Here is a 12,267-nt window from a genome sequence, read left to right on the forward strand (position 1 = left end):
GCCTGCCGCTGTCTGCATGTAGCCAGCCAGGGTGCAGACTCGCCTCTCGCAGGGTCCGCCGGGCAGCAGGATGGCGACGACGGCCAGCAGCGAGCTGACGGCCAGCAGGGCACAGCCACCCGCACACAGCACGGCGCTCGTCTGAAAGGACACACAGGGCTGTCAGCGAGGTGGTCCGCCACACCTCCCCACCAATTCCCCCGCTTGAAGTGAGAAGTGGGGCCCCATCGTGGGCAGCTTCTCACATCCCTTCCCTTCCACCTTCTGCTGCTTAAATTCACTGTTAAGTCTTGAGCCCACGGTTCACCCACCACCTGGTCCCAGGGGTTATTTAGTATTTGGGCTAAGGTGATAATAGCAAATGTATTACATGTATGAAGGGCTACAGCACTAATACAAGTGCCATTAGATGCCTGCGACGCATGTCAGTGCCTCCACTGAGAGCTGAAACGTATCTCACGATGGCACCCACCCCTGCAAGCCTGGCAATTAGAAGGTATTTTGCCAATGATGCTCCACAGTGGGGAACCCGCTGCTGCAAAGATTTCATTGCAGCCAGCGTCTGTCAACATGCAGGCTGCTCCCAGTCCCTAGCCCAGCTCACATCCAGCAGCCCCGCCGGCCCTTCCCTACAGCAGCCATGTCTTTGATTTAGCCCCTTTTGCAACAAAACTGGGTCATATGGGGCTGTTACTCAAACGCAGCTGACGCTGCGGGGTGATGCTTTGGGGTGCCAGAGGCTATGGGAGTGCACAGCAGGTAGGGTTTTCTGCAGGGGCTGGCACGGTGTGGAGTGGCAGTGAAAGGGGAGGCCAGCACAGAAGTCTGTCCCCCTGCCATCACCCGGCTGGGGTGGAAGCAGTTTTGCTCTTTAATATTCTGGCAGTAGTCTGGCGAACTGCATCAGTATCTAAAACTGGCAAAAGCACTGATTTATGGCAAAAAAAGGTCACCCTTGGGTACGGACACCCAATTGCTGCACTGTTTCAGTTTCTGTCCCCATTGCAGGTGACATTTCCACCTCTGCCAAGAGGATGGCACTGGCAGCAAGGTGATCCCCGTACCGGTGAGGACACATGCCAGCCCAGCCACGGGCGTGGTGAGGGGACCCACGACGGGTGCCTCCTCCTCCAGCACCCAGCCCTTGGCAGCCTTCAAACAGCGCGAGGGCACCTCGAGCCCGACGTTGCAGAAGCAACATCAAGTCCTGTTGTTTCACAGCATTTCACGGCAAATTCTGCGAAACACTCCCGGCTTTGGTGAGTCACCCGGCAGTAACGTCAGCGTCTTGGTTCCCTGAAGCAGTATGGCTGTATGACAGGTCTGGGCCCCATTTTCCTAATAACCTGTGTGGGAGCTCAGGTCCCACCTCCACCCACCCTTGTCCAGTCCTCTTGCCCTGCTGAGACCTTCTAGTTAGAAATGCACAATTTTCCTTTTTTACTTTTCTCCCTACATTTAAGCTTTTGGGCAACTATGGTTACTATAGGAACAAAGGCAATACATGTTTCCATTTGGCCCTCCTCACCAAAGAGGTTACGAATCAGGAGTAAATAATCTGCTAAATCTAAATTATGCTGCAGGAGCCACAGGCAGGCTGAGCGGGGTAAGAGGAATTAGGTTTATCCTGTGATGACTACGGGGGGGTCCAATCAGCTAATAAAACCCTCCAGCACTAGCGGTGCTGCCCCACGGGTCTGGCCCTGCCCTACATCTACCTGCGCTGTTTACTGCCGAGGTGGTTTTCAGCAGCTGGACTGGCTGGTGCTGTGGTGGCAGAGCCGCTGCCCGCAGGGTCCTGCCCAGGAGCCGCTGCTGCTGCTGAACGGGGCACCCTGGTGCTGGCGAGGGACGGGCCAGGGAGCACCGGCACCATCCCGACACCCTGGTGCGCGCGCTTGCCCCAGTGCTGTGCAGTGATTAGACATCAGCATCTTATTTATAGCCTATTTATACACCACAGAAGCAATGCAAATGCTGTCCTGGCAATAAATTAATCCCTGACATGCAGTGTAAAAGGCACAGCCGTGCAAACAACTACCAAGAGAACTGGAGAGGCTGTTTTGGCAGGGACTGTGGCAGTAGGGCTATCTGCTCCTCTCCGGTGCCTTCCAAGCCACCGAGAGTGCTGCTTCAGGGCAAAAGAGATGAGGCTGGGACACCCTCGGTGGGGACCAGCCCCTTGTCCCTTCTGTAGCCCCGGAGGGATCCATGATATCTGGGGTGGGATGGGCGACCCCATCGCACACACACCCTCCCGGCACAGGGCCCAGCGGGGAGAGCAGCCGCAGCCCTGCTCCCCACCGCTCCCAGGGCAGCAGCGCAGCGAGGAAATAGGGACTCATGAAAAAAAAGAAAGATGCTTCCGCTCAGCATCTAAATTTCACCTTCCGCCCGGCAACATGCAAACCATTCTCCTTCGCGAGGACCATTAATTATTTAGAGTGATTAATTTTTTAGCAGAAAGGGGTCTTGTGAAGCAAGCCTGTTCCTCTCTTGTGTGAAGCATATTATTTTTAATGATCTAGGTTCATCTTAGTTATGGTAGCACAAATCCCCTAAAAACTTGCAGCTCCTGCTGGAAACAACCTATGAGCTGCTCAGGCTGCTAATCCTCGAGGAAAGGTGCAACGATGTTTTTTGGGCCGTAGCACCAGGAGAAAAAGCATAAACAGGGTGGGTGCACGTGAGCATTACACTGAAAGAAGAGTGGGTCTGGTTCGGGTCCTGCCATCAGGGTTCATCCAGGTGGCAGCAAGACTGGGGTCCTGGGGCTGGCAGCACCTCGATATGGGCAGCGCTGGTGGCCAAAACCTGACCAAATCCAACCAGGCCTTGGCAAAGGGAAGCAAGATCTCATTTTGAATAAATGTGTTAAAATTCATGTGGGCAAGAGGCATGGGTAAATGGTGAGGTTTGTTTTCTGTCACACGGGCCAGGGATGCTGAGCCACCAAACTGCTGCCGGGCAGCTCTAGGGGCAGACGGGGCAATGCAGCCGGGTGGGTTTGCCGTGGGGCCCAAGGGACAGCAGCGGCACAGCTGCCCCAGCTGGCAATAGGGAAGGGCATGGGGGACTTCAGGGCAGATTGCTAGAGACCCTGCTGCAAGCCAGCAGTCCTAAGTCTGGCTCCTACATTATCCCAGCATGCAATGGCCAGAGCTACTTGAACAAAAGTTGTGAACGTCTTTCCCTAATGCGTTGGCATTACCTGCCAAAGCACTGGATGCACCCTTGTAAACAAGAAATTCTGCTTTTGTCATAATCTTTCCAGGGCCTTGCTGGGAATTAAGCCCAAGTGCTCCTGCCCTGCACTGGAATCGCACCTGCAGATCAAACAGTTGCTTCTGAAGAAAAATAACAAGCCTTAAGTTTGAAGAAGCCCATGGAGCAAAGGTACCAAACAGTAGCAGCTAAATACTCTCTCCTTCCAACTGTGCAGCACCTTCCTCTCTCCTCCCTGTTTGTGCCTGTTGCATCTTGAGCGGAAAGGAGAGGATGCAGGAAACAGGATGCAAAAGCTGAAACCCAAAAATAGACGGAGGGGAAAACAAACGTGATGCATTGAGCCCATGTGTGAGAGCCCAGCTCAGGCGGAGGCAGGAAAAAGCCTGTTCCTCACAGCAGAGAGCACAGCTCCCACTGCCAAACCAGCCAGGGAGCAGCGGGACCTCGCTGCCCGGTGGGCTGCCTCTCCCCAGGCCCCGCAGACCCGTGCTAGGGGAGACCCCCCAGGGGAGCCCGGCAGCCCCGGGGCTGTGGGGTATCCTGCCTCTGCCACGCTGGGAAAAGGCATAAAACCATGTGTCAGATTTTCTGCTCCCACTCCCAGGGAGATTAATTGTTTATCCCCAAACAAATTAATAGTCCCCTGGTGGGACTGTAAATATGTCTTTATGTAGCGTAATAAATTCTGATTAACAACAATCCCCTACCCATTATTTTAATATTTTACAGGTCTGACATGCACCATGGTTATGCCATTCACTAAGCAATAAATCTGCTGTTTCATTCAACAAAAAAATCAAAATCAAAATGTCACACAATGACCATCCTGGGAAGAATCACTTAATATCCCTAATGAAAATTTTTAAAAGGTAACCCATCTTTTGAAGCCAGCATTCATGATGTTCAAAGTGAAAAGGACAGAGGGAGAAAAAATTGTCCGGTCCAATGAGCTAGTGCTGAGAAATGGTACCTGGTGTTTGGCTTAGGGAGATAAACCAACTTGGCAAAGCTCCTGCCACCACGTCCTGTGCACTGGGTCACACCACAATGCACATTAGTTTATTAGTGCGATTTATTAATTGGAACTTGACCACCCCTGACAGCTGCCATCCCGGATGGGCCCCATGGTACCCGGAGAAGTAGGCTGAAGGCACAGCAGACTGCTTGGGTACTTCAGCCCTGCTTCGAAATGCTTAAGCATCTCTGCAAATGGGGCCGGAAAATAAATACCCTAAATAAATAGGAAATAAAGCCATAGGCTAAGTGAGAAAAAGACAGAGTGAAGGTCACAGCGTGTCCGGCTTTCCCAGCGTGTCTGTTGAGGCAGAAAAAATTTGAGAAACCCTGAATGAGCTGGGGAAAAACTGGCTGTAAAAGCAACTGCAAGAGAAGAGGGGGCAAAATTAATCAAACCATTTTCTTTTTTACACGTGGTCCCTTCCCATCAGAGCTCTGTGCGATTAAATATTCATTTAAGGAAGATGCTTTGGGGTTAAACTGGACAGTGCTGTACCTGGAGAAGCAGAAACCCAACAGACACCAGGGCTTTTAACTTAGTTAAAAAAATAAATCAGTGCTGGACGGCGGTGCTGAGTGGGGACTTGGGGTTTGGGATTTGCAGCAGTGCTGGCAAGGACTCGGGAGGCCACACCAGGGGCTGATGCCGGGAAGCGGATGCAGATGTTGGCAGCTGGGTCTGGCTCTGCTGCATGGCTCGAGATGCCCCTGGCTGGGCTCCTGGTAGAGTAAAAGCGGTCACCACCGCCTGTTGGAGGGCAAATAAAGAGGGTTGGAAAGGATCAGTGCAAATACTCAGACTGGTATCTGTCTGCAGGACAGCAGCGGCGCTGGAGCAGCAAAGGTGCCTCCTCTCCACCCCAGCACCCGAAGAGATGCCTGCGTGCCCCTGAGCCCCATGAGTCGCTGCCACCTGCACCACGTGGCCACCAGGTCCTTCGCTCCTCCCAAGCCTTCCCGTGAGTTTTGCACTGGACCCTAAGACCCCTGCTTTCATCCACACCACACTGGGCGAGACTGCCCTGCACCTGAAACAGCGGTGCCTTCTGCTTGGGCAAAGGCGCAAGAGATCTTGATAAAAACCAGGAATACCCACCTGGGCGCAACAGAGAGGCGCCCGCCTCTGCGGGGGACGCTGCGTGCGCAGGGGTGGGTGGATCGAGACTCGCAGTTTGTTCATATTTCCCCCACATAAGTCACAGAAACAAACATCCGCCATCTGGTCGGCATTAAAGCGACGGCCAGGAAGAGGATCCCACACGTCCCCGTCTTCTCCTCCCCAGCAATTACCTTCCTTTCGGCGCCATCTGAGAGCTTTCTCCTTCCTGTTTGATCTTCCCTCCCTGCCCTGCTCCCATGCAGATGCTATCCCCTGCCCAGCAGCGCTGGGAAGTGCCCCGTGTCATCCGATGGGAATGGTGGGAGCGAGTCCAACCTCCCCAAACCAGCCCGGCAGTAATGCAGAGCCCCAGGCATGATGCTGCTGTGGAGGTGGCTGATGTCTAAGAGTCCCCTGAGCCGAAGTGGTTTGGGCTGGGGCACAGGGACGCGAGGAGGCAACGAGGCTCCAGTCCTCATTTCTTCCCCTTCAAATTAAGGTTTTGGTTGGTGGGGACCTGCCTGTGCTGCAGCATGCACAGGGGGGTACTTCTCCCCAGCCCAGATTTAGCTGCTTATGCACAAAATTCAGGAAAAAAACCCAAACAAACAGACACAGCGCATCCAGTCCTGGCCTTGCAGGTAATTTTCCCACTTGGAAGCCAATCAGGGTATTCAACACAAGCACCAGAGGGGTTAATGCCCAAATCTATTAAAGAAAAAAAATGCATGTTTTTAATTAGGCAGAAAATAAGAGACAGATAATATGTCTGATGAATTACGGCTGTCTTTCTTCCAGTGCCATTGCATCTGGGGACGCTGGAAAGCAGTTCCTAATGGCACTGCTTTATCTGAGAGGATGATGGATAGTGGTGAAAGAGGAAAAAAAAGGGAAAAAGTAAGACATTAGCACATCAATGGTGTGCCTGTGACCTCCATCAAGGGATGCGAACACACTTAATGAAATTTTAATTAGGCAGCAAGCAGAGCGCTGTCGCTGGGTACCAGATCAGACCTTCTTACCCGCACTCTGTTATTATCCTTCCTTGGGATAAGCCCTTTCCCGGCACTGGCGGCAAAGCTGGGCTCATCGTCCTGGGCCGGGGAACGCCCCGCAGATCACAAAGCTCTCCCATCTGGCTTTTCCTTACAAAGCCAGTGGAGAGAAGCCCAAAGGGAGTGGGACTTGCAGCCTCTAGAGGATGGAGGGAATGTCCCACCGCCAAAATGTCCCTGCCGTGTCCCCAACACCCTGAGCCAGACTCTGCTTTGGGCCCTACAAAGGGGAAACGCAATGTTCAGCCCAAAACATCTCCAATGCGCCCAGGCGATGCCCTTCCCAAGCTGCAGGGTTCAGGACTCACTGTTTGCAGCAGGTGACCCAGCATGAACCGGTCACCGCTGTCACGAGCGGCCACGTCTCAGCTAAGCCCCAGCTGCTGCCCAGCCCCTGGCCCCGTGGCCCCAGCAGTGCCGCTGCAGCTGACACCTACCTCTCCACGCCTCTGTTTAAGCAAAGCAGTTTCTGTCTCCCGTTGAGAGCAGAGTCGATAGAAATAATCCCAAGAGCAGCCTGTCCATATTTTCAATCAGCTTGACCTTCCACAGCCCACCCATAAACCGGTCGCACCCATTTCAGCCCAGCTTAGTGGTGCGGTTCACTGGTCAGTGAGTCCTGGTTATGGTTTGCTACTCGGGCATTGAAGCATGGGACCAAAGCCCAGGAATTACAGGTTTCCCCAACTGCGGGTTTTTGCTGTTCTATTAATGTAGGTCAAAAAACTCTAGGTGGCTAATGAAAGGAGAGAAAGTCTACTGCAAAGTAACCCGCATAGAGAGGAAGACACTGATTTCAAGAATTGCTGAGCAGTTACACCTCTTGCCAAGGTTATGCAAGTGCCATTAAAAGTCAAACTGACTGGTAGACAGAGTGAGCCAGGAAGGGTCTGCTCCCTTGGGAAGTTCTCAGGATGAGGAGCTAAATGTTGATTTGCTGATAATCCCAAATAACACGCTGGCCTGATACACGGCCCCCGGAGGCAGAGCAGACTCTGCCCAAGAGCAGCCTCGGATGTGGCTCCCTGCTTGGGTCATGTCACAAACTGGGAGCTCCCAAAACGCTCGCCCTGCCCTTGTGGCAGAGCCTGTGCTAGAAGAAGAGCAACAGATTTTCCAAGTATCTTCCCACCTGCACAAGCACCCTACGTGCTTTTTCACTAGGAACAGAGCTGTGTAGCTCTGGAAATTGGACCCCAATGGGGAAACCTCAGATTACATCGGAAACCCAGTGCTGAACTGACACAGCGAGAAACCAGCAGTGAAGGTTTAGGAAACCTTTCAGGGTTTTCTAATAGAAGGGTAAGGAGGTTTACTGTGCTTTTTCGCTAAGCTTTGCCAAATCTTTTCCAAGTCCTGCTATGGGGAAAAAAACAGGAAAGACGCACTCGGGGAACTCCTGGGGCGGTGCAAAGCCTTCACCCCTGTCCTGAGTGGGTTATTTTGTGCCAGCAGGGCATCACTGACTTCATAGGCAAGTGGTCCGTGTGGGTTTTAACCTGAATACCACGGGCTGATCAGCTTCTTTGTTATTTTAGATTACATGCTTGGCAAAGCCTGAAAATAACTGGATACTATCTGGAAAAATAAAAATAGAAATTTGAAATGAAGCAGCACTAGCTTCTGAAGTGCAGCACTGAGACAGGAACCCATGAGCCAAATGCTCCTACTGAAAGAGAAAATAAATAAGCTCAAGATAAAGCATTATTTTGCACGCACACAGCGATCTGGCACCAAAAAAAAAGAAAAGCAGTGTGATGCGATGAAGCAGCTCAGAGCTGAAAAGCTCACCTGTTTTTCCCAGCTCTACCAGTTGGCCTCCCAGTAGCAACCCCCTCTCCCCACAGTGCCCGCGCCCCTCGGGGTGCCCCTCTCCGGCCCTCACAGCTCCAAGTCCTCTCACACGGGATCGTCTTTTCCATTAATTGTCTGTGTAAGGGCCCCTGCTCATAAACCGGCTGTGGCCCCATCACCATCCTCTCCTCACCTGGCTCCAGATAGACCCTCTCCCTTTTCTATCAGCTCCTGCAAGGACAGCCTGGCCACAACAGCTCCAGGCATCGGGGATATTTTATTATATGCTTCCCCATCAAATCACCATCGTGACGCTGAGCGCGGTGCAAAGCCCCAGCAGCCTGAGCACTGACAGGGTTAAATTAAAGGCACCCACAATATTAGAGAGCTGCAAAGTAATTATGAAAGGAAGCAGAAAAAAGCCAGCAACTCTAAGCAGACATGAAGGCCCTCTTAAGAGAAGAAAGGCGTGTTAATTAACCTCTAGACATGACTCAAAGCATCATTTGTAGCATGATTAACATAATCCCCCAAGTGCAAACACACAACTGGCATTAACGATCATTTGCAAGGCTGAACGCTCCCCCACCCCTTCATCAAATCGGCACATTTGAACAGGGAAACACTGGAAACGCAGTGCGTGTGCACCTTTCAGGAAACAAAAAGAGCAACATTCCCCGGGGATGGACTTCCCAGCTGCAGGCTGCTCCCACCCAACCTGCGCTCTGCAGGTGGGCATCCTCCCCAGGTGTGTCCCTCCCCAGATGTGCTCTCAGCATCCCCCCAGATGTGCCACCAGCTTCACGCTAGAAAAGCTCCTGAGCCCCATGGCAGCTTTTGCTTCCTTTGCCCCCCACCAGCCACAGCTTCACACCCTTCTTGCCAGCCTCCACCGCTTCAGCAGAAAGCTGGTGGCTGTTTTCAAAAGCTCCTCGATTCCAGTCCCTGTCAGGCTCCTGGCTTTCATTTGAAGAAGGAGCTGCTCTTAAGATTGCTTGAAAGATTGGAAATGAATGTCACAAGTTCTGCAAGCAAAGAAAAAAGAGCCACAATTTCCCCATCTCTCCAGAAAGGAGAATCTCCTGCTTGCACTTGCGGACGGGGCTCACAGCGCTCAGCTCCCCCTGTCCTGAGCACCGAGGCGTGCGCGCGCGGAGGGCTGCTCATGCAAGAAAGCCAAAGCTGTCGCCTGCCTTAGCAAAGCTGTCAGGGATATTTTATTATGTTCCACCCCATCAAATAACCATCACAACAGGTATTCTCATCCTCATCATGGCAGAACGCTGGTAGGGGAGCACTCTGCCCTGAAAGAGACTGCACTGTTTGTTGTTCATGAATTATTTGGGTGGCATGAATCAAGGTGACAAGGATGTGTCACCAAAATCCCCTGTAAACCCACTTGGTACTGTGATACTATTCATCCCTACCACAGCCCAAGCTCAGGGGCTCAGCGGCTTTACGCTGTGTTATGTTCTGGATCTAAAGTCTTTGCAGAGGCTATTTGATGGCTGAGGCTGCCTGTAGCTGAAGCTTGTTCAAATGAGTCACTGCTGAGCTTCACTCTTATCTTTAAAGTTTGTTATTACTTGGAAGTGTTTATCTGAATCACATTTGCAAAAACATCTGAACAAAGGCCAGCTTAGGGAAATGACAGCATTTTTGCACGTTTTTATATAAATAGGAAGGATTTTAGGCAGCCGGTTCTTTTCTTTGCAATTCACAATATTTGTCTTTAATGTCAATTTTAAGGACCATGACGGATTTAAGCAATCGCACGCGGACCTGGCGTCCTGGCAGAGATTACAGCGCAGCTTCACGGCAGGCTGAGAAATTCCACTCCTGGACACCCATTGTGCCGGGCACAGCCACGGCCACTCAGGGACTGAGCCCTCGCAGTGGGATTTCTGCAACGTAGCGACCCGGAGCGAACCACAGCTCCTGTGTTCTGAGCAGCAGTAGTGAAACCCACTCACAGCCTCAGGGTAAGCAGCCAAGAATAAAAGAAAAGGAAAAGAGAGGAGAAAGAAAGGGCAGGGGCAAGCGGGTGCCGGGCTTTGTGTGGTCCCCACACACACCCAGCAGGAATGGGCAGCTTTTTGTCACCCCAGGACTCCACAGTGACCCCAGGGCCCACAGGGCAAGCGAGGAGGCCTTGACCTCCTTCCTCCCAAAACCTAACAAGGGCATCACCCCGGGGCAGGGGAACGGCCGCTGTCCCCCACATCCAGGCTCGGGTTCCGGACCCGCGTGTCCCAGGGGCAGCGGTTTTTAGTCACCGCACCTCTCCCGCTTCCCTCCCCCCCGCACGCCCACGCAGGAGCTCGCCCAGGCAGGCTGGGGGGGATCTGAGGCACGGGAGGTTTCTGTGCCGCAGCCCGAGGAGGGGTACAGCCCCACGGGGACCCCGGGACACCCACGGGGTGCCGAGGGGCGGGACACGAGGGATGCGGGGGATGAAAGGGATGCTCGGGAGCGGCGGGGGGGGGGTTGCGGGGGATGCTCGCGGGCAGCATGGGGGATGCGGGGGATGCTCGGGGATGCTGGGGCAGGTCTGGGGGGTCAGGGTGAAGGGCTGCTGGGCAACCCGGGTCAGAACAGGGGACGCGGGGGTGACGACAGGGGGACCTTAAGCAGGTGCGGGGGACAGCGAGATGCCGCCAGCCTGGGGCAGGTCTGGGGCGACGCGGGAGGGGAGCCGGGACACGTCGCGGGGACGCCGGGGAGGTGCCGGGGGATGCCGGGGAGCCCGGGGAAGGGACGCGGCGGGGGAAGGAGTGAGGCGCTCACCTGCCAGGAGCCGGAGGGGATGTCTCCGAAGCCGCCGGGGCCGGCGGAGCCGTGGCAGCCGCGGGGCGGCCCGGCGCAGCGCCAGAGCAAGCCGAACCCGGCGGCGGCCCGGCCGGGCGGCAGCAGCCAGGCCGGAGAGAGGAAGGCGGCGGCGCAGGCGGCCAGGAGGCCGGCGGAGAGCAGAGCCCAGAAGCAGCCGACGCCGCTGCACATGGCGCGCCGGCGGGGCAGGGAACCCGCGCCCCGCGCCGCCCCCGCGCCCGCCACCGGCACCGGCACCGACAGCATCGGCGGCGCGGGGCGGCCGGCGGGGGCCGGGCGCGGGGCCGGCGGCGCTGCCCGCGCCCCCCGCGCGCTGCCCGCGCGCTGCCCGCGCGCCGCCTCCCCCCCCCCTCCCCGAGCCGCGGGGCGCGGCTGAGGCCGGGCGCGGTTGCGACACCCGCGGCGGGGGAGGGGGGGGTGTGGGTGTGCCTCCCCCCTCACCCCGCGCACACGTTTTGGGGTGTTTCACGCCGTTTTCCCTGCCCGGCGGCAGGCTGCGGAGCCGTTACCGTTAATATTTTTAAAATCCCGGCCCGGGCGCCCGCAGACGGCGATGCCGCAGCCTCCCCGGGCGGGGACACGTGTGGGGGTTTGCGGGGAAATTCTCACAGCCCGGCTGTCAGCGGGGGGGGGGGGGGGGGGGGGTGCTGTTAAAACCCACGCAGAGCCCAGCCAGGCGCGCCGGGGGCCCACGGCCCCGCGCCGGCAGACTGCTGATCGGGCTCCGCTCGCTCGAGCAGCGTTAATTACCGCAATTAATCCCGCAGGTTCAAGGCGGAGCGGGGAGCGGCGCAGGACGGCTGCCCGGGATTTTGGGCTTACTTCGGGTGTCAAAGCCGCGCCTCCCAGCGCGGACGGGTTTGTGGCAGCGCCATCCCCAAACTTCACGGCTCAGCCAGTTTTTATTCCCGTCGAAGCCCCCCCGCTCGCCTTCCAACCCGGAGCGGGATCCGGCGCTCCCGCCTCGCCGCTCTCACCGGGGTTTTCCCGGTCTCCCGCAGCTCGGCACCCGCGTCCGCCCGCCGCCAGCCGAAAGGGCCAGCAGCTCCTTTTTTAAACACAGCAAAACCCCCCCACATTTATGTCCTCGGGGGGGGGGGGGGTTCAGCCACGCCACTCCCGACACCGCCGAAATTGGGCCTGGTCCTCGGGCAGCGCTTGGCCCGAGGACCCGTCCCAGTTTCAGCGGTTCCCCCCGCGGCGGGGTGCGGCGGGCGGGGCTCTCCCCGCAGCTCTGAGCGGAGG

General features: G+C 55.7%; 1 protein-coding gene across 1 annotated transcript in view; it reads right to left on the bottom strand.

Moving 5' to 3' along the window:
- Positions 1-11,268, bottom strand: part of LHFPL7 (LHFPL tetraspan subfamily member 7) — a 66,118-nt gene extending 54,850 nt beyond the window's left edge. Inside the window, exons 1-2 of the mRNA XM_075439931.1 lie at positions 10,981-11,268; positions 3-141 (exon numbers count right to left, since the gene is read on the bottom strand). Of these exons, the coding sequence (XP_075296046.1) occupies positions 3-141; positions 10,981-11,268 (427 nt within the window). The remainder of the gene's footprint in view (positions 1-2; positions 142-10,980) is intronic.
- Positions 11,269-12,267: the final 999 nt, after the last annotated feature.

Source organism: Opisthocomus hoazin, chromosome 20 (genome assembly GCF_030867145.1).
Source record: "Opisthocomus hoazin isolate bOpiHoa1 chromosome 20, bOpiHoa1.hap1, whole genome shotgun sequence".
Classification (NCBI taxonomy): Eukaryota; Metazoa; Chordata; class Aves; order Opisthocomiformes; family Opisthocomidae; genus Opisthocomus; species Opisthocomus hoazin.